This window comes from Sesamum indicum, linkage group LG8, assembly GCF_026168435.1.
Source record: "Sesamum indicum cultivar Baizhima isolate 11 linkage group LG8, ASM2616843v1, whole genome shotgun sequence".
Classification (NCBI taxonomy): domain Eukaryota; kingdom Viridiplantae; phylum Streptophyta; class Magnoliopsida; order Lamiales; family Pedaliaceae; genus Sesamum; species Sesamum indicum.
The window spans coordinates 20,533,082-20,555,769 of NC_142664.1; the positions used below are offsets into that span (position 1 = coordinate 20,533,082).

Below are 22,688 nucleotides of genomic sequence, written 5' to 3' on the forward strand. Positions count from 1 at the left end.
TAAACTAACCAAAATGTCTTTGTGGGTTAAAAATTATAATTTTATTTATTTTTTATTTTTTTATGAACTAAGTAGGTAAACTTCTTATAATTTTTAAAATTTTTTCATCAATCCCGTTCGATTTTTTTTATAAGTTTTTATTTTTTTTTAAAAATAAAAAGTACCATAAGGGCAATTGATAATTTCATATCTCAGTTAAAGGATTGCATAATTTCATCAAACATCAGGGATGTATTTATAATTTTTTAAATAATAGGGGGTATTCGTAATTATAACAAACATTAGGAAAAGTGGTTGTAATTTACTCAAAATAAATGATGTTAATTTTATTTCACACACACACACATATATATATTATATTTATCCGTCTATAAGTATAAAAATATACATGATAATGTCAAATGAGTTGCAAAATAAAAAAATTATGTAAATTTTTTTGCTAACATCAGCATCTTTTGTCTAAATTCTAATAGGAGTTAGGTGTAAAACGAAATTTTTTAAGGGGTATAAGTATAATTTTAAGTTTTTTAAAGAAAAAAAATATAATTTTGTATTTTTAGAAGGGGTATAAGTGCAATTAACCCTTATTATTATTTATTATATGGCTGGCCCAACAAGGATTCAGATATAATTTTGGGCCTTCACGATTTAGCCCATATCCATTGGACTGGAAGAGGCCCAATAAGCGATAGATATATCGCGTTGGATTTAAAAGGTTTTAGTATTTTGCTCTTTTTTTCTTTTTTGGTTTTTTCCTTTTGAAATATAAAATGCAGAATAATTACTGAATTTGTAATTGAGCACGATTTTTGGTCTCATTCCAGCCCTCGCCGTCTAAGCTACAACATCGCATGCCGCCGAGCCGGCGTCTCGTCGCCTCCCGACTCGCAACCTGAAGGGATTCCGTCCCCTCTGCACTGCTAATAGGCAAGATTCTGTTCTTATTCTATCCTTGATTCCCCGACTTCGTTCGAACTGAAATTGCCCTAGTTTTGATTTTTATTCCCTTTTGAGAGTGGTTATTTATTGTTCGGAGTTAAGGTTTTTTACCTAATTTTTCTGTAGTTCTGTGTTCCAGGTTTCAATTGAATGTGTTCAAATAGAGTTGAAAGTGAAGTTTTCGAAGATTGGGTTTTTCTTATTTAGTTTTCAGGTAACGAGTATTATTTAGCTTTTGAATTCTTGAGTCTATTAATTTTCTATAATATGTGCGGGGTATCTGTGGAGTTACTTACTGATAATTGTCTTATCCGTTATGAAATTAGGTCATGGATAAGCTTTAGTTTGTGATGTAAACTTTGTTTTCTTATCTACTCTTGGTTCTTGTGGTGAACTTCCGCCCCGTTTGGTCCAGTTTGTTGGTGCTATTGAGAACGTTTCAATCACATGTATGCTCCTTTTTACCTGAATTTGAACGTTCTTGGTTACTCCACTGAACTAATGACTCTTGTTGGGGTTGTATGTTTGTTAATGATAACATGCCTGAAATGGGGGCTGGAGAGCATGCCTGTTTGGGAGAGGGAAGACCTGCATATTCTTTTGCTGTACGGCCTTTTGTTTGCTTTTTGTCTCCAATAGCTAGTCCATAATTCTGATGTGTTTCTGTTTCGAATTGTCTTAGTTCTGGTTCTGCGTCCATGTGAGGTTTGATTAGGTTATCTGAATTTGATTTAATCTGTCATTCCTGTCAGTTGTGAAAGCCCAAGGTTTGTGATATGACAACATAAAATTCTATGCAGTTGTTGGAAGCTACTTAGGTTGTCATTACTGATTGTGAACGAATGAGTTTTTTGGTTGCTTCATCTACTGGAGTTCATGAATTCTTGTGATCTGATCTTTTTACTCTGTTCTGGAGTGTTAATGCTGGTTTTCCCCTTTCCACCAAAATAGTTGTTAGATGATATTTGAATAGACTTGGAGTTGCACAGTTCTTTCCCTGTCTTTATTGGTTGAAATGGCATATGAATGCCAAACATTGATAAAATCTTTTCAGGTATTAGTTGATCTTTACTTCATCTGCATGATTATATACATTTTCGCCACTGTGGCCTGTATATGACTGAATTCACGTACAAACCCCTAAACTACAAAGCATGACAAAAGCCTCTATTTTACCAGTCAATCCTTAAAAATCTGGATGGCCGTGATGTTTTTGCATTTTACCACTTTGCCCGGTACACGTGGCAGATTTCTGATTCACCATTACACATTAGACTTATAATGTTATTCCTACAACACCCTTGGGTGGAAGGAAATCTAGCTGAACAAAAGTGTCTTTCCTTGCATTTTATGTAAGAAAATGATTCTTAAAAATTGCACCCCAAATTCCAATAGCTCGCAGACCAAGCTTAGCGCTATTTTCTCCTAACTTTATGTGCCAAATTTCTAGAAATCTGTAAAACATGAACCTGGTTACTTTATAGAAATACGATATGTATTGTCTCCCTAAGCATTCCTGAGCAATGATTCCCAGAAATCCGTGAATTTAAGAAACTTAGATTAGCATTAAGGTTATTCTTTACTAAGAAAATCTTGACATTAGGGCTTATTTCGGACATTGAATTGGGGGCTATTTTTTGCATGTTGTTTGGGTGCTTATGTTTGGGCCTCATATTTGGGTGTTCATTTCTTCTGGAGTTTTTTGATTTAAGGATTTATTTCTGACATTGTGCTGGGAGGTTTATTTACATTGTTTTGGTACACGGTATTTTCTATTATTTGAGAATTTACAAGTATTTATGTGTTTTTTAATGATAAAGGTTAGATTGAAACATCAGTCTTCTCTGAGCATATACCCTGCAAGAATGCGTGTGTTTTGGTATATGTATTGTACGCAATGCTTATTGGTTTCTTTCTTGGTTACATGGATGGTTGCTATGTTGTAGGGCATGCATGTTCTTCACCTTTTCATATGCTGTGTCCTGACTCCTGAGTTTATGCGTATTTCACCTTTTAATATGCTGTGGTCCCACTGGGTGTATTACGTGTCATACTATATCCCACATTGATGGAATCCTTTTAGTATAATGGGGTGCCATTAGGGTGATTACTGATGTCTTAATAGGTTAACTTATCTGAATTTTTCATTATTAATATTGAGCCCTGGATTGCTTTGATGAAAAAATGTTACGAAATTGACTATTATTGTATGAAAAATGAGAACTTCTTGTTTTAGTATTAAAGTGAACCACAATTAGGCTCATGACAATGATAAGGTAGTAAATTATGTTAGGGTATCGTTTCAAAATTCCGAAATATTTACTCCAGAGTTATTGTCTTATTTTGAAATTTTGCATTACGTAAGAGATCTTGGTAATCCTCTGACTAGCATTATTTGGTTTAGTAGGGTGTCTGGGATTGAATTAAATAGTGGAGGACTAAGGTTGCTTGGCAGGGATGGCGCATTCTTAGAAATGTTAACATCAATATTTTGGAGATTGAATTGTATGTATAAAATGTTTACATTGTAATCCTATCATTATATCACCTTTGATGACCTTGATGGAGTAGAAATGATGTAGTTAGGTGGTGGGGAAATGGGAGGATAGCCGCTGCAAAACTTGATTGCTGAGTTAGACAAAAATAGGTAATAATGGTATCAGCGTGTATAGTGAAATGGATACTGAGGATATTCCTAGTTCTGTCGCTGAACCTGAGAAGTGAAAGTGATGACAAGGTCTTCTCTGATTTTGAGTTTTTTTGCTGAAGTTGTTAGGTTGAGTGATAGTCGTGATCCTTTAGCCAATGATGAGTTGGAGTAAGGAGGTTACCCAAGATAGTGACCTAGGGACACTTGACATGCACTTATTGCTGAAGAAAGGAAATTCAAAGTGATCTTGATGTTCTTTCAGAGCATTCCAGTCTGATGTAGAGTTTTAAAATTTCCCGAATTTGATGTAAAAGGGACATGAAAATTCAAGTTAGAAGCAGGTTTCATGTTTCTGAGCGGTAGGATTTGTAGGAAAGCGTTAAGGCCGTATTTAGATGCAACGGGGATTTCAATTGAGTGGAAAAAATGAAAAACAAAGGGCTACTGCTAGATGCAAAAATGATTGAGAGTGGATACATGCAAGTTCAATGGGTAACTTCTGCGTTTCATTTAAGGAGCTTGAAGGCTGAGCATCATAAAGGTCCTAGAAGTTTTGATAAGAAGAATGATAGCTTGTCATACGATTCTTGCCTTGCAAGAGATATGTGGGGTTCTGGCTTCCAGATTTTGTTTGTATCTTCATCATCACATCATTGTTGTTTTGTAATTTATGCCAGTTGGATATAACTTCTCATTTTTTACATTTAAGGTTTCACTTAATCGCTTCGGATGTGTTTATCTTTTCTTCTTTTGGTCCAAAAATCTTATTAAACCTTGCCAATATCTAGTCCTTCTTCAAAATTTTAGGTTCAATCTATTTAGAAATTCCATCCATTTGGCTCCTGCAATAAAACAAAACCACAAAGATAAACTTCTCCTAAAATATTGGGCATAAAAAGAAATGTGTAAAAAAAGATTCACATTGCAGTTTGCACAATCTGCAAACTCCCGCTGAATTATTTCCCGTCAAGCTCTTTGAATCCCACACTTTTTTTTTTTCTCTCATTTGCATTTTGCACCATTACGACCAGCCAAGCAATGTTGTGATCTACGGCATGTAAAACAAGATTTATATTACCATGATTCGTTTCATTTGCATTTTGCACCATAGCAATCAGCCAAGCAATGTTGTTACCTACGGCATGAAAAACGAGATTTGCACTTGAGCTGCTACTAGACATTTAGGTTTAGGAGAAGAGAAGAAGTCGAGTTTGTTTGATAATTTTAGAGCAAATACTGAAATAAAGAAGAGAACTTGTGCCGTGGAGGAAGTGTAAATTACTAACCCTATGTATTAGTGTCTGGAGGATATTCTTGCCTCCAAATTGTAACAGTCAGTATGCAACAGTTGCAAAAATTAGTCAAATCCATGTGAACTTTTTCCAATGGAGCCACTATCAGAACGTAAGAGGAGGGTTTTTTTGGTATATTTTGTAGTTTCGGGGGTATGTATGCAAGTTTGGCTAATGTACAGGCGTGCAAAATGTATTTAATGCTCAGAGAAACTGTGTTAGTTTACTACAATTTCCATTTTAAGATTGCTAGGAAGCTTGAATTTTAAATAGGAACCATAATTTTACTATGGTAAACCTCTTTATGTTGTCAAGAGTTTTAGTATGGATAGAGATGAATCATCACATGAATGTGTCAATCTCTTTTATCTAATACAAAAACCCCAACCAATTTTGCATGATCTCAATATCTTAACAAAATATGGCAAAATCCGCTGCAATCCAAATCTTTTATGAAGGTTTTTACTTTCCAAGTGTGTATGTTGCCTTACAAGTTACAAGTATGAATTACTTAAAATCTCATTAAACCCATTTTAAAGAAGAAATCTGTAACCCGAATTTGTAGTTGCCTGAACTCCAATGAAAATTGTAAATCTGATTCTTAGTTCTTCCTTAAGGATGGAACATCATTCTGGTTTTATGCTCATAAACCTCGAGATAATATATGCAAAACAAGTCCAACAAGTGCTTGCATTTTTCTTGTTGGAGAAGGTTAGGTCTCAAAGTTTGGTTACTTTTTCATGCAAAATATATATGCATCTAAGCATTCTGTTACTCTATCTCAACTAGATTAGAGATAATATCCTCTGTTTCATCTTGATACCCACTTTTACTGATCACTTTCTGCTCTCTCTTTAAATCAAACAAAAAAATTAATGCATGCAAGTGATTTATCCGTGATACAAATGAAATGTTCTGTTATAAAGATTTTTGCAAGTTAATATATATTGAGAAGCTACTAGATACTCATAACAGATGCGATAATATATGCTGTCAAAGATGATGTAGATTTAGTAGTTTAGATTAAAAGATCCACTTCAGATGCACCACAAATTTTGTTAACTAGGGGATGATTCGTATTTCAAATGGGCATGCAGGGTAGTCGCCAAATTGAAATCATTAGATCTTCAAATGGATTTTTTTGCTCTTCCTTCCACTGAGATAAGTTCATGTAAAGATTGATCTCTACACCCCCCCCTCCAACACAAAGAAAAAAGGAAGTGTTGGGGCTTGATCGCAGTGGAATATAGTTGGTGCACCCCCTATCACTTTGTGAAGGTCCAAGACTTCGAAGTACATTGAAAAATTGTTGGATCATTGGAGTAGACAGTTTAAATTGGCTGGCATTGAGACTGTGTTGGCGATAACTCAATCTAGGTGGAATATTTTCCAATGCTAGCAAATGAATTAGAAAATGTAATCCTTGATTAACATGTGAAATAATGATGTCTGTATTCTAAATCAATGTTCCAGATAAGCAGATAACTATGATGTGAACAATATCTTAAAGATCTGTGGCATTTCGTTCAGCCTGAGGATTATTTGTGGGATTTTATGTACATGCATCATTGTTTATGTAGCATGCCGTGGTGTTTGAGCTATTTCTTTTTATATCAGTAATTTAATCCTGAATTGGTCACAACTTACATTGTTAGTTTTTTATTATTTGTATTAGGATCTACTCATTTGTTCTCTGTTATACTTTTGCAGAGGCACGAGTGTTGTTGTGCTTGCTTATGCTTTTAATCTAGGAAACAGGCGACTGGCAGGAAAGTCTCTGAGAGTAGATGCCGGTATGTGGACTGAATCTGATGTGCATGCTTTTTCAGACATATTATTGCATTCAGTTTAGCGTTTGCATTTTCTCTTGGTTTATGTTTCGAGGAAATGCAGAAAGCTTGTGCAGCACTGATGGTACTGATCATAGTAGTCAGTGGCGCACGGCGCACAATGGCGCCAAGGGCTCCTGGAGCCATGGCGCACGCCGCGGCGTGCGCCTTTTCAAGGATGGCGCAAATATAAGAAATAATCTTATTATTTATATAATTAGTATTATTTTGATTAGATTAATGTATAAGGAGTTAAATAAGACATAAACAACAAATTCAACATAACAAAACTTCATATAAGTAAAACGACCAATGTTCAACCATTGAAGGATAGCAAAAGTCCTAAACAATAGTTACTTCATCATCTTTAAGTATGCTGTATGCAATTTTGAGTTTCAAGATTTCTGGTAAATAGCTAATTTGTCTATCAGTCTACAATAGATATCAATATAAACATACAATAAAATACTGTAATTAATTTAGAAAAAAGTCATACCGTAAATAAATAGTGAACAGCAGCGGCAGGCTACTATGGAAGAGAAGAAGAAGAGAAGAACTGAGAAGAAGATGTGTTGGTAGAGGAAGAACCGAAGAAGAGAGAACTGAAGAGTCAAGAATGATATTATGATAGTTACCCATGCATGCAGTACTTACAATTTGCTGAAATTCCTTTTTTAATTAGGGTTCCCTTTTTTTTTTTTTTTTTTAATTTCTTGGGCCTGGGCAGGCTGCAGCCCACGCGCGCGTGCTATGGCGACGCCATAGAGAAGGCGCGCGCCATGGGCGCCGTATGGCGCGAGAGGCGGCCATTGCACGCGCACTTAGCGCGCCATTGACTACTATGGTACTGATTAAAATACGAAAAATGTAAAGGTTCTATGCAATGATAAGTGTTGTTGGTTAATTTTCTTTATCGCTGATCAAGCCGATGTTTGGCTCTTAAGGTTGGTTATTTAAATAGTGAAGCTACTGCCTCTGGTTGAAGCAGTGGAAGTTCCTCGGGATCTCAAATTGAGATACTCTGCCTTTTTGGTTTCCTGCAACATTTTATGTGATGATGTATTCAGGGAAATGTGTATTTAGAAACATTAAAACTGATGAAACATTAAGAGGAAAAAAAAAGTAAATGTAATGTTGTCATATATTGCTAAAAACATTTCTTATAAACTTATGTTTCATCAGATTGGGCTTAGCTTATATGGGGTTGGATAAGATTTATGTGGATAGTTGAGAAATTGATTTGCTAGTTTCAAAACAAGTGAAGGGTAGAAGGTTTTCGAAGAACCAGAAGAAACTGAATTACTTCGGTTAACGAGTGCTAGAATTCTGTTAATATTCTTGAAATCGTGAATTCTGTTAATATTCTGTTAATAAATGTGTTTGCCCTATTTCCAAGCGGAGAAGGAGAGAAACCGCAGTGCTATTTTTAAGTGTCTTGAACTCTCATTCTCCATGACAGCATTTGGGTGTCTGTCTTTGTCACCATTGCTGTATATCGTACTATTTTCTCACTTACAATATGCTGTTAACATAAGGTGTAATGTGTGGCTAAATCTTTTCAACACTATGTCTGTGTAGTGGATTTGTTATTGCTTATGATGTAGTTTTCCTGATCTCCTTCTTTCTAATTCTGTCTTTTATTTGTTTGTTAAATTTTGCTAGAAGTTTCTTCTAAGTTACAATTTAAGTGCATGTTTACTCTGTCTATGAAGGTTGTCTGAGGCTCTGAGCATATCCTGTTGACTTAAGAGACCTCATCTGGCATCTTTTGACAAATTCTGGTGGGAGAAAGGAGCTGCAAATGGCTAACCTGTTGCCTGGTGAGCCCTCCCATCATGGAGCACCTGAAGGAAATTACAGAGTTTCTCAGGAAAGGCCAGAAGAAGGTGGTGGGCGTTGGTACTTCTCGAGGAAGGAAATTGAAGAAAATTCCCCTTCTAGAAGAGATGGCATTGATTTGAAGAAAGAGACTTACTTGCGAAAATCATATTGCACATTTTTACAAGATTTGGGCATGAGGCTTAAAGTGTAAGTTCTGTTTTGTATTTTAGCATTTCGTATAAGGATGCACCACTTGAAGTTTCCTGTAAGTGTAAGTTCTCTTTATGTTTGTGGTGCTTCTTTTTTAACTTAGAATTTCTGAAATGTCAGTCGTTGTGCCTTTATTTATTGGCTTTCCTTTTATTTTACTTGAGGAGCATGTGAATATGTGTCCATGGCTTTTTTGTAACTGTGCAACGATCTTGAGATATTAGTGAAATTGTGCTCATCGATGTTGTATGAAGTATTTCATTCCTTTGAAATTAAACGGGTGGAGTTGGACTAAACTTTCAGAACATGTTGCACAAAGGTATGTTGTAAATGAATATTGGCTAGTTCTGATCTGCACAGGGTTTTTGGCAGTTCAAATCTCTCAAAGATTTGCAGAAAAGAAGTGTTTGCCTCCATTTTGAACTTTAATATGTAAATTTTATTTGCATCTTTGGATATAAGAAAAGTGCATGAATATCATCATAATAAATGTCCTCATCTCATTCATCCTGCTATAGTTTTTTTGTTCTCTGACTGCACTTTATTTGTGTAGTCAAATCCAATAGATCTGTAAAGCTCCTCAATTACGATGCTCAATAATGCAGGCCTCAGGTGACGATTGCTACAGCAATTATATTTTGTCATCGTTTCTTCCTTCGTCAGTCCCATGCCAAAAATGATAGGAGAGTGAGTGAATTCTTTTCCCTTCTCTTTATTATTTTCATCTTGAGTTGATAACATCTTTTGTTAAGTGCTGCTTTGGCAATCTGTGTAGCATGCTTAAAGCACACTGCCCTGTTAATCGAATCTTCATATACGACATTCTTGTCCTTTTAGAAAGTTTCTCCACCAACGACTTATTATGCTTCTCCAGTGTAATTAAATTCAGTCAGTCGTGGCTTGGGTGCTAAATTTCTTTTAAGTTTGGTTTGGCTGTCTGCAGCTAAAAGAGCATAACTTTTTCCCCTGAATAGCATCTGGGTGTTACAAGAAATTGTTGGCAAATGGTTGTGATGAATTTATTTTTATAGTTTGTGCTACAACTGTGTGTACTTTGTTGTCCTCCATCCTGCAAACCGTGAAATTCGTCAAGCGATGCAAAGGATTATTGGCTACCTCAGTCCAACATAGCAATTAGTATAAGATGCAGAGGTGGTTGTTCAAGCTGATCTATAACTTCTTCTTCTAGTGGGTGTCTGTATTGCACATTCATATGCACGATTTCGGAATGTTGTTGATCTATGTTTGGAAATTATGCCGTCTTATAATAGACTTGTTGTTATAGGTTCATGATGTTTGGCATGTGCATTAGTTGTCTATATGTCCTGTTTGGTCAGTAATCGAGTGTGATGTAATCTGATCTGCATGGGTCTGGTTATTCCTTTCGTGTACAATTCTTATGCCCGTGAGAGACCTTCTTGGTTTATGAGCTTATAGTATTTCAAGTATTTGTTATGTGAAAATAAGTAAACATAAAAGTTGCTTGGAACACAAGAAGAAAAATACTAATCAGACTAATTGATAACTATTAGAGTATCAAGCAAATGCTTTAGATGCTGGGGATTCTATTAATTTATAGTTTCTTCCTAACCTCAACTCTTTGATGACTTCCTGTCAACATGATTAGGATTTTGGGACTGATGTATTTGCATGTGTATGCAGACCATCGCCACAGTATGTATGTTCCTAGCGGGTAAGGTTGAAGAAACTCCTCGACCTTTGAAAGATGTCATACTTGTTTCATATGAGATTATTCATAAAAAGGATCCTGCGGCTGTGCAGAGGATAAAGCAGAAGGTGGTGTACTTCGTTCCTCTACCTTATTAGCTTAATGCTGCTTTTGACCTTGATTCCTTTTCCTCGTTGACATGCAGTCTGTTGCACCTTACTGACGTTCATTGTTTTTTAACACATTGGTGTCTTTATATTGAATTGATGATATCTTGAAAGAAATTTTGAAGTGTCTTCTATTTGACAGTTATTTTAATGTTTTTTTCCTTTGTACAGGAGGTATATGAGCAGCAAAAAGAGCTTATTTTACTTGGAGAAAGGGTTGTTCTCACAACACTTGGTTTTGATCTCAATCTACATCATCCATATAAGCCTCTCGTTGAGGCAATTAAAAAGTTTAAGGTTGCTCAAAATGCACTAGCTCAAGTTGCATGGAATTTTGTAAATGATGGGTATGATGGACTTGACATAGTTTTAACTTTGTGCTTATCCATGGCCTTTCTACCTCTTCTCCTTTTGACCCGAGAAATGCGGCATGCAGGCTTCGGACATCTCTATGCTTGCAATTTAAGCCCCACCACATTGCAGCAGGTGCTATTTTCCTTGCTGCCAAGTTTCTCAAAGTAAAGCTTCCATCTGATGGCGAGAAGGTTTGGTGGCAGGAGTTTGATGTCACCCCACGCCAATTGGAGGGTTGGTGTCCTTCCTGCTTTTGGTTGCTTGTGCACATTGATTTCATGATGTTGAATAGTATCAACATCATGCTATCATTGACTACTTCTCACCTCACCACCCAATGATTGAGGAGATGGATTTTGTTAAAATTAGCTTTCTTACAGATACTTTAGCTATGTTTGGTCCTTGGATTTTACTGAGGTAAACACGAAGGAAAATGATTTTGTCACTTTAAATGATAATATCTTGCAATTAATATACTTAATCCTTTCCTTTTACAATTTTCTTTACCTCACCAAAATCGAAGTTCCAAACATAACGTTAGAGATAAAAGGAGAAAAGGGGGAGGGTCAAGGATGACACAATTGATTGCAGTGATGTAATATTTCTGCATGTTGATTGTGTAAGATAGTGTGTAATATTTTCTTTTTTAACTAGATCATGTTCCTTGCAGAGGTTAGCAATCAGATGCTAGAGTTGTATGAACAGAACAGGGTACCGCCATCTCAGGCTAGTGAAGCAGAAGGGAGTGCTGGAGGCAGTCAACGACCTCCATCGAAAGGTCCTGCAAATGAAGAACATGTTGCAAGTCATAGTTCTTCGCATGGTGGAACTATTACAAAGGCATCATCATTGAAGCCAGCACCGCCAAGACCAGGTCCTGATCAACAACATACTGACAATCACGGTGGACCTCCTAGAAACAATCAAACACGAAATAATGATTATGGAAGTTCTGACATCAATAGCGTTGCAGATCGTAGGGGAGAGGATGAGGTTAATGAAATCCAGCACCACGAACGAGATGCCCCTCGCCAGGGGAACTTGACAGAGACCCACACTAAATCAAAGTATGGGAATGAAGGGCATGGTGAGGATGATCAAGAGGGGAATTCTGTGCGATCTGAACCAAGGGATGCAGTAGAACTGAAGGATAAATATCATGGGAGAAATCTGTCCAACAAGGACGGTCCAGTTGGTCAGTCACCTCAAGATGCTATGAAAAAGCTGGACAAAGAGAAGCTTAAAGCTGCATTTGAGCGGAGGAAGGCTCGTGGAGACATAACTCGTAAACTGGATCCCATGGATGAACTTGAGAGGGAACTGGAAGATGTTGAAGTACCAGGTGAGAGTGACAAAAATAAGCGGGAGAGAAAACAAAGCTGGTCCAAACCTTCAAGTAGGCAAGAGCATGAGAACTCTCATCATGTGAAATACCCAAATGAGTCTGGAGATGGGCATTACCAAGTGATGAAAGGGCAATCTTCACATGGAGATGATTTCGACACTGTAGAAGAAGGTGAAGTCGAACCATCTGATGAAGTTGATAGGGGATATCGGTCACCTAGGTCAAGCAACCGGAAGAGGAAGCCTGGTAGCCCCTTGGATAGAAACGGGTTGGGGAGACTTGGGTATTCTGAAAGGGACCACAAAAGGCACTTGCAGGAGAATCATGCGTAAAATGTATGACTAATTGCTTGGGCACGTTGGAATCACATCTGAGGTTATGCGTGCTGGACTGAATTCTTCATCACTTGGTTACTGAAAACGGAACATAAAAGAAAATCTTTGACAACTTGAGCAAAGAAAATGGCGGCCCCTGATATTCAGGTTGGTTGTTTGGATCAGTTTCTGCTTATTGTTTGCCTATTTCAACTGGAGTTCCAGAATGTGTTGAGGAACCAGGTAAGTTGATTATATGAGTTGCCATTGGCCTTAACTTGTGCGGATAAAGAAAAAGAGAGAAGATGCAAGATTCAAGTGTTTCCATGTAAGGTAATGACTTAAGTTTTATTGGGCTTGTAACGAAAAAAGAAAAGAGAAACGGTACAAAATTTGGATATTGAGCAGGCTTGTGACATTCTGCCGGTTTTACATGTTCAAATCTGGAGTTGAAAGCCAATTTTCATGAGAGCATTGTGACTGCCATAATTCAACTGCAAAACATCATTAATTTTATTGACGGATGCTTTTGATTATATCTGATGAAGAATTTTTGCTTCGTTGCTGTGCTACCATTATTATCGCCTTGGATATTTTCTGAGAGATCCTTAAAACTTGGTTGGAACTCTCAGGGCTCTACCTTTCAATACAGCAATAGTTGGAACCCATGAATGTATTGTATTCCCTCTAATTTTGCCATTGAGAAAGAATACCAAAATACGCATATGTGCTAGTGAAATACGGTACGGGTATGTGCAGGTTTTCATGTGTTGCATTTACTTGTTCCCTGGCGGTGAGGCCAAAACTTGTTCTTCTAACCTTATATGATCTACACCAGGACAGATTGTGCAATCAAAACCGGTTATTCTGATTTCAGAGTATGCCCTTGGGCTCTCAGTTTGAACAATTACAGTTACGACATGATGAAATCATGTTAAATTCATTATACATAGGCAATTGTGATCATCTACTATTCTATATTGCAAGAACTATCATTACAATTGCCTTGTGAATGTTTTTATGACTTAAGGGACATCCTCAATAAAGAAATCAGAAATCAAGAAGTGGGAGAAATCTTCATGGGATGGGGTCAAAAGTCATAATACGAAGTAAGATTCTAATTTGCATATGAAGACAAATGATAGTCATTATTCACTTATGATGACAGTGAAATTCTTTTTCACCTAAGAGAACAGCAGGCAGGCAATGATGGAAGAGCATATCAAGGGCTGCTGTCACTGAAAATGTGGGGGGTTTCATTCTGGAAAAGCAAAAGGGACAGCAAATTGCCTTGGAAAATTATAAAGTTTAGATAACGCAATAAGGCAACAAAAATAACAAAGGACAAATGTTTATATGGCCATTTGATTCTTAGTATGCACAACAAAACATTAGCAAAATAACAAAACCAAGAACCAGAAAAAGAAGTACATTCTTCCGACACAATCCGTGTTAATTTGGTAACAATTTTGGATGATTCTACACAACTAAGTGCCTGCCAGTTGTTTTTCTTTTATTCGACAAAGATTAGATAAGAAAACGGATAATTATACTCTCCTCTCGTTCCTTGATATTAGGCGCAATTATATGTAGACCTTCTGCGATTTGAAAATTATATCTAGTACCCATGAGGTTTGCTTCCGTTTAATAAATAAGTCCCCCCATTAGTCAAAGTTAACCAAATTTACTAATACTAACAAAAAAATTAGATGAAAATTCATATTTACTCATGATTGGTCTGTTGTTGATTTATTGCAGGTCAAATAAATTCTTTTATTACCAAATTATTCTTATACATCTTCACACGTAATTGCATGTGATGAGGTATATCTTCACCATTATAAAGCTATTTTAGTAAAAAAAAAAATTTATTGACCTACAATAAGTTAGTAATAAGTTAATCGAGGTTTCATATCAATTTTTATTCAATTTTTTTGTTAATATCAACACATGTAGTGAATTTTGAGTAACAGAAGGACCTATTTATTAGAAGGATGCAAACTTCACGAGTACAAGATGTGATTTTCTAAACCACAGAGCGTGTGTGTAATTACACCAATTCTCAAAAGAAGGAAATTGTAATTATCCCATAAGAATACTTTACGCAACGTTTTCCTACCGAGCAAATAACAAAGAAAACACTTTCTGTCACTCTAAATTGTACCTAGTCGTCAGTTTGTGCGTGTGTGCGCGCGCGCATTCCATTTTTATTTTTATTTTTAATAATATTTTTGTTGTGTTGAAACTTGGAACATAAGGTTAAAAGCATCTGAATTATTTTATTGGTGAAGTGAAGCTATTGAGTCACAAGAAATTAATACAAGGAAAAGACAGTGTTGCAAGCTTTGGTGCTGTGCTGCCCCGTGACTCACTCTCTACTTTCCAGTTGCTGGTGAAAGAATTACAACAAACACTACAACAAGCTTCACATGTGTGAGAAACATACTCAGATGTTGCCATCCTACAGCTCAATCCAGAGATGTCCCAAATTCTGATCCATTTAAACTCGGTATGACTACTTGAATTAAGAGCATTTATCTACCTTCAAATTTATATTTTTCGTTAAAATCGTCGAAATGTTATTTATTTTGAATTCTGTAATCCCATCGACATACTCAATATATTAATTAATTCCAAATGTACAAAACAGCTACCGGCTCTTGTTTTTGGAGGTCAGGCCAAAATATTAGCTACAGCTAAAAATTATGGCGAATGTTCTGGCGATAGCTAAAATCATATACAGTAGATGTTAATTAATCGTGGTAAAAAATTTTAACTTTTCACATTGATTTTGTATTGTCATAGTAAATAGTATTAATTTTGAGTAGTTTTTAAGTGGTGCGTATTTATAATGTTGAAAATAATTCATGTTTTCTTATCCTGTGACGATTATGTTATACTTTGACCTTCAATATCTTTTTATATTTATTCAATGGTTATATTAAAAACACTACTGTAAAAGAATAATTAAAGGGGTAAGGTAAAATTGGAGGGAAGAGAGAGGTTAAATTATATGGTTGGAAAAAGATATGTTGAGAGAAAACGCACAGTAAAAAGTATACTACAAAACATACAGAAAAAAAATGAAAAGAACTCTTCATTGTTATATTTTGCCCCCTAAAAATGGGATTTATTTAGCCAATATTTTAAAGTATGCGTTAAAGTAAATTATTCTAAAACTCTCACACTTAAATATTTATATACGTAGAAATAGATATAAAAAAATAAATTATACGATAATTCCTGAGGTTAAGTCAAAATCCACAAACACCCCTTATTTTTTGCAACATTACAGCTATGCTCCTCTGACGGGTGCTAGTGTAACATTTTTAAGAAGTGTTTGTGTAAGTTTTGCTTCTGAATAGGGTTTGTTACTTGTTATTGTATTATAATTATAATTTCGAAATGTGTATTTTATAATTTTGTAAAAGGGAAGAAGTAATGTGTATTTTGATTTAATTTTAAAGGGTGTGAATGTAATTTACCTTAATTTTGAAAATGATAAATTGAGAAGGTTGAGTAAATGAAGTAAAAATGTGAAGTTTTGATGTAAATGTATTACCCTAAATAACTATAGACATGACACAAACAAAGCATAGTAGAAATGAATCCCAACATCTAGTTTCCAACACAACAACCTTATCTATGCTTTTCTTAGACTTTTATTAAATACTCTTATTCTTGTTTATTAATTATATCAAAACTCATGAAATTTCAAACCTAAGTTTGTTATACTATTAACAATTAATTTTATTGGGATGTGGGGACCCACTAGCAAATAAATAAAAAATATTACTATTTTACGTTTAATGTTGCGCTTAAAATCATTTATGCTAAAATTTCAGAATTCAATAGTTAAGTTGATTTAGATTTCCTTTAAATCTTTGTGATCATTGATCCCAATAAGCAAGGGTACGATGTTGTACACGTCATCTTGATGTGTTTGAATGTTACATATGAATATGCAAGTTGTTGCATTTATTACAACTCAGTTCATTTATCTGAGCGTCAGGAAACTTTCGTCGACAACTTTCATAGAATGTAACTATTATTGTTTGTCTTTAAAGATTAGATTTTATATGAATTGAACTCAACACCATTCAAATCACAGTTGGAGTTGACCTATTTTTTTTAACAATCGATCAAAATGTCATTTCTTGTTACATTATAGTCGGAGAAAAACTCTGATAAGTGCTTTTTGTTTTAATAGTTGACGTACCATCATCAATATTCAAAATAATTCTTGAATTGATGCCTATATATAATACCTAATACAAAAAATTAACATAGAGTTTGGATGTATCCAATCTAGGAAGACTAAAAATAATCCAATGGGTTAGGAACCCCCTTGTCTTGTTTCAAATAGAAATAGTGGATTATGTTCTTTTCTATCCATCCCCCCCCAACCCCACCCCACCCCACAAGAAGCATCATCAGCAAATAACAGTATTAGAAAAAAAAATGGCTACAAAGAAAAGAAGGAGTAGTGGCCCAAAAACAGCTGGAGAAATGGCTTTATCCCCACACACTCAAGAGTGGTGTATAAGGACCACCAAATTGCTGCCATACATGTATGTATGTATGTATGTATGTTTGTAAGCTCTTCATGCACACATACATCCATCCTTTTGCTGTGGGCTCATTTAGTTCTTACACTTACTACCCCCCCACCAACTGTTTCTTGCATTCACCTTCTTTAATGACTGTACAACCCCCTCCCCCCATATGATTGGACTAAAATACCCCTGCATAGAAGAATTTCATGCTGCCCAATTGAATGTGCTGATACCATCTAATTATTATATGTTGGTCAATTAAATATATACTCATTTAAGTGATGTGAAACGAGTTAAAAAGGGATCATTCCTATCAAATTATTAATTTTCAATTATTGTGAATCATGGTAATATGATATTTTTTTTAAAAAAAGAAAAATACAACTTTTTATTATATGTAAAGTAAAGTTGTTAAAGTGTTGGCACGAGTACTTCAATAATAAGCAAACGAAAACGAAAGTGCGATAGGCGGGCTAATATTAGTCATATTTATGGTTGAAACACAAACATGTAATTTAAGAATCTAAAGTCCGAAGAATAGTAACTTAAAAACTTAATAATTTAAAATGGGTTTAATTATAATAATCGTCCAACGAGAACCGGTGGTTCACTCTTTCCGTAACACAACCGGCTCAACCCGACCTTACAAAACAAGACTCCATTTTAGGACATGCATTGCATCCTTAATCTGCGATTGTCCATGTCATGTCGTTCTCGAAGATCCAGTGGCAAACTTCTATCTTCCCGGGGCCCGAACCCAATGCTATGAAGGCTCCATGACCCGGGCTCCAAGAAGAGGTATCCAGGTGACAAATGGCAACCCCGTGGTTGATTTTGGCCTTGGATTTCGGATCCAGGATATCCGCTTCGTAGACCCGGACTTTTGGAACTGAATGGCAATAGTAGAGCAAGTACGGGTACAGGCTCTGGTGACAAGACACTGATTTGGTGACTTTCCCACCGTTGATCCCTTTGACTTGCCCCAACATGATTTTACCATTAGACCCTTTGGTGGTTTCCGTGGATCGAACCGCCACGTTCCGCCCTAGGACCGACGTTGCAAAGTCGATCATGTCCTCTATCGAGGCCACGCACCGCTTTGTCTCACCAGGGCTTGGCACCCTCTCGCACTCACCTAATGCATCCGTGATCATGCTCGTCATACTGGAATTGTCTTCCGTGTGGAAAAGCTTCTTTAGGTCTCCAAGTTTGGAGGTCGAAAAGGGTAATTTGGACACGATCACCCGGGGTAAAAACGACCTTTTAGGCATTTTATCGCGGATGTCGGGCATTGGCATGATGGTATCGGTCTTTAACATGGACTCCCTGAAGAACTTCCCCGGCTCGACCCACTTATTTACCATTTTGCCCTTGGCGGCCAAAGATGCCTCCAGAGATGATGAGCTATCATTAATGTACCTAGCAAATGTGACGCCCTTCTTGTTGTACTCTTTGAAGGTGTTGTTCACGCCGTAAATCTTGAAGCCGACGGATGGGCCTGTGGAATCTTTGCCGTAGCCGGTGAATTTATCGGTGCCCTCGTTGAATGACTGGCCGTAGTTCACGAAATCGATCTTTGCGGCGTTGGAATTTTTGCCGTAAGAATCGAAGCTGTCGTCTCCGACGTTGGATTGATCTCTGTAGTTCTTGAAAGTGTCTGTTGCAGCATTGCCCTGAGAGCCGTAATTCTTGAAATTGTTCTCGGGGACGTTTGTATTAGTCCCATATGAAGTGAAAGTGTCGTTGGCACCGTTGCCACTCTCGCCGTAGTTGTTGAAGGTGGAGCCCATTACGTTGGAGTCTTTGCCGTAGCTGGTGAATTCATTAGCCGCGCCATTGCCGTTCTTGCCGTAGCTGGTGAACCTCTGGTCGCCGGCATTGGCCTCGTCGGTGTACTGGGTGAAGGATTGTTGGCGGCCATTGCTGTTGTCGGAGTAGGCGGTGAAGCGGAGGTTGGGCACGTTGACTTGGCTGTTGTAGTTATCGAATTGCCCTTTGCCGCCGGTGGCGCTGGTGCCGTAGGTGTTGAAGCTCTGGTCCACCACATTAGCATCCGTGGCGTAGCTGGTGAACTTGTCGTTGTGGCCGGTGGAGTCGCGGCTGTAGCGGCGGAACGAGTCGAGGGGAACATTCTCACCGTCGGAGTAGTTCTTGAACGAGTCAGTTCCACCGAGCCGATCCGTGCCGTAGTTGGTGAAGTTCTTGTTCGAGTAAGAGGCGAAGTTCACGTTTCCGTCGTGCTTCTCGAGGCTGGGAGATAAATCGGGGAAGCAGAGCAGATTAGCCTTGGAGCAGAAATCTGGAAGCTGAGTGGAAAGCAAGTTCTGATCGGCGAGCTTAGAGAAGGCAGCGTATTGGGCGGCGTTCAGCGGCGAGGCTTTCTTTAGCAAGAACTCCGGCTTGGGTAAATCGTTTGAGATCTGCTTCTTCCAGTAACGCATTACATAACCCTTGGGCGTAAATGGGTTCTCTCCGGCAGTCGAATCGCCGGCGGCAGCCGCTACTACCTGCATTCACAGAACACTCAGTCACTAGCCGCACAAGCATATGACAATATGCGTGAACGAGAAACAACAATATAAAGATCGAAATTGCTATGTACGTCGAAAGTGTAGAAGGTAGCGAACAAGAGGAGGAGGAGACGGAGAGGAGGAGCCGGAGGAGCAGCGGCGGCGGAGCGCATTATTTTAGAGAGAGAAAGAAGAGAGAGAGAGAGAGAGAGAATGTTGGTGGGTTGGTTTCTGGTTGGAGCTAATATACAATTTTATACTGGGAGTTCTGTGATGGAGAGAGAGAGCGAGCGAAGAGGAAATGGAGGGTGGGGTTTAGTTTTGAGAACTGTGTGGGCATTTTGAAATAGTAGAAATTGCTAATTCAATTTTGGATTTTAAAAAAACGTCCTTCTTTTTTTTGTATGATAATAAAATCGCACTTTCATATTCAATTGGGAAAAACCTAAACCAATTTTGTTTTAGTAGTTATAATTTTTTTCTTGAACAAATATTAAATAGGGCACAACACCATATTCAGGAGGTCGCTCATCCTACTACTACTTATGCCCAAACACGCTTCACTTCAGAGTTATGGTAAAATCCATTGCCTTCGTAGTGTTATAACAACACTCAAAATCATAACAATTATTATTTTATTGAAATAGTATCCCGTGTTTAGACATTTATTTTTGAAATACTTAGACAAGAAATTCAATTGATTTGAAGGAAGTAGTAATCATTGATTTTTGACGTTAAAGATTGAGTTAAATACAATGTGGCGTATGTGATAATTTTTATTTTTACAATCAAAATAAGTTACAGATAAAATTATAAGTTTAATTGTAGTAAAAATTTAGTGTATTTAAAAAAAATATCATAATGTATAACTTTTTATTATCATAAATTAGAAAAAAAGTGATAAGTAATTTTGAAAATGAAAGATTGATAAGTCAAATATAAGTGTGGGGTTTTGAGGAACATTGATGGGTTGCATACGATTATCGTGCCCTTCCTCAAATTACTCTCTTTTCAAAAACATTTGGGAACCCGCCGTGTACGGGAGTTTTTCTACATATTTTGCACCAATCAATAAATATGTCAGTTTGATTTATGGTTTTTTTTTTTTAAAAAAATATTAATAAGTATAATTAAATTAGATTATAATTTAAAATAGGATTACGTACCATATTTGTGTGCTTGTGATACCAATATATGACAATAAGGTGTGATAAAAGATCTTTCGCTTCTGTATGGTATCGTATTTGATGGTACAAAAGTTTCCACCACTTATGGTAGGGGTAAATTTTCTCCCCCCACCAAATTATTATCAAAATATATAAATCAATACATTATATTAAAAAGAAAGAAAATAAAATTAATTTATGAATTAATGTAAACTTATAAAGTTGAGTAAGTTAGTTATCTTATCAGTTAAAAGACAAGTTTGGGTTTAATAATTAGCCCAATCTATTAGTTTTCATTAAGTCTTCATCTATTTATATGATGAATTGACCATAATATCCTTGTAAATTAAGAATTATAGTTTTATTTATTTTTTAAAATTTTATGATTCTTTTAAGGATTAAGTGAATAATTTTTTTACAATTTTTTAAAATTTTTCATCGACCTCACTCGAATATTTTTTATAATTTATAATCTTTTTAAAATAAAAAATGTAACAAGAGCAAAATTGTTAATTTCATAATTCGATTTGAAGATTTCATCAAATAAAAATAAATATTTGTAATTTTTCAAACAATGAAATAATATTGTTTAAAGTTGAATTCAGAGTGAGGAATGGAATTAGTGAGTGAGAATTGAGTGAGGAATGGAATTAGTGAGTGAGAATTGAGTGATTAGGCTTCAAAACAAAGGCTGCTTCAACCATTTTTTCCTTTTTGGGGTATTCTGAGCTGAAATGCTTTGTTATGAACCAAATGTTCTTTAATCTTACAACATTTTGCTATGCCAAAGAACAAAAAGGAAAGGAAAAGTCGCAATCACTGGTAAAAAAAAGTGCTTCCAATTGACTGCCTAAAATCTTCACTAGATTGTCAGCAACTGCTATTTGTCTACTATAATAATAATTATTTATTTAATTATAAATATTTAACGTCGATAATTATTTAAGTACAGTATAATGATAAATTATTGCTAAATCAAACCAACACACAAACATTGGCCTTTCGAACCCATGGCTGTGAGATGATGGGACGTTAAATTTATCAACTGTGTTAAGCCTCGTCAACAAACTTGATCTGCTCGAATTCAGCGACATCGAAAGTTGACTTTTTGGATGACTGCTAACTCCACCAAGATCGAGTATTGAGTTCCTGATAATAAAACAAGAACGTGAAGCTTGTCGGCGTTCCCGACAACGACCCTCCGACGCTCAAGTTAGAGATCGAGGTAAAAATGCACAATTAGAGGTTATTGATCGAAAAGTCTTAGAATCAGTTACCTCGAAATATGACGTCTTGGGGTATTTATAGGGCTTAGGTGGATACTATTGAATGGACTACGTGGCCTTATCCTGCTAGTCCCCGTCTAAGATCGGACGATATTTGTTGCCTGGGTCTTCAAACGGGTATTCGGATCCGGGTGAGGGTCACACTGACCCAACTGATCAAAAGGGCGCGGATTTGAGGTGCGCAAAGACTGAAATGCCCTTCATTAAGGGCATTTTAGGCATTTCGTGCATATTTGAATAGATACTCATCAAAACTTGTGTTTTCTCTTACTGAATAAATAATAATTTTCAAACCCGTGGATCTTAGTTTTTTCTTTTTTTGGTAAATATAATTTTTATTAAATAAATAGTACGCAGATCTTAGTTTTCATGACCAATGATTTATATTCTCTAAATTCTGAAGCTCGTACCCTTTTAAGTTTGATTGATCTTTTATCACATATTTTTATCATACGCTTCTAAATTATAATTTCATTCAATTTTATTCTTTTAATTTAGAAAAAATACATATCATTCACTTATTTTTTGTAACATCAATATGTAATACAAAAGTGGGATAGAAAATTCATACCCAAAATGG

The 22,688-nt window shown here is 36.2% G+C and overlaps 2 protein-coding genes across 4 annotated transcripts; one reads left to right on the forward strand and one right to left on the reverse strand.

The window, feature by feature from the left end:
- Positions 1-769: 769 nt before the first annotated feature.
- LOC105168256 (cyclin-T1-3) lies at positions 770-13,126 on the forward strand. Of its 3 annotated transcripts, XM_088883430.1 has the most exons (10): positions 770-927; positions 1,079-1,153; positions 1,266-1,544; positions 6,592-6,674; positions 8,423-8,738; positions 9,347-9,428; positions 10,404-10,538; positions 10,749-10,924; positions 11,014-11,165; positions 11,602-13,126. In XM_088883430.1, exons 5-10 carry the CDS (start codon positions 8,512-8,514, stop codon positions 12,606-12,608), a joined length of 1,779 nt encoding a protein of 592 aa, XP_088739556.1. In that variant the 5' UTR covers positions 770-927; positions 1,079-1,153; positions 1,266-1,544; positions 6,592-6,674; positions 8,423-8,511; the 3' UTR covers positions 12,609-13,126. The 3 variants fall into 3 exon arrangements, with proteins under 3 accessions (XP_088739556.1, XP_020551609.1, XP_088739555.1); XM_020695950.2 differs by lacking the exon at positions 1,266-1,544; XM_088883429.1 differs by lacking the exon at positions 1,266-1,544 and having other exon boundaries at positions 777-927; positions 1,066-1,153.
- Positions 13,127-17,684: 4,558 nt separating this feature from the next.
- On the reverse strand, positions 17,685-19,941 carry LOC105168257 (polygalacturonase 1 beta-like protein 2). The gene is made up of 2 exons (XM_011088263.3): positions 19,749-19,941; positions 17,685-19,653 (listed from the first exon to the last, which is right to left on the reverse strand). The coding sequence occupies exons 1-2, from the start codon at positions 19,827-19,829 to the stop codon at positions 17,830-17,832; spliced, it is 1,905 nt and encodes a 634-aa protein (XP_011086565.1). The 5' UTR covers positions 19,830-19,941; the 3' UTR covers positions 17,685-17,829.
- Positions 19,942-22,688: the final 2,747 nt, after the last annotated feature.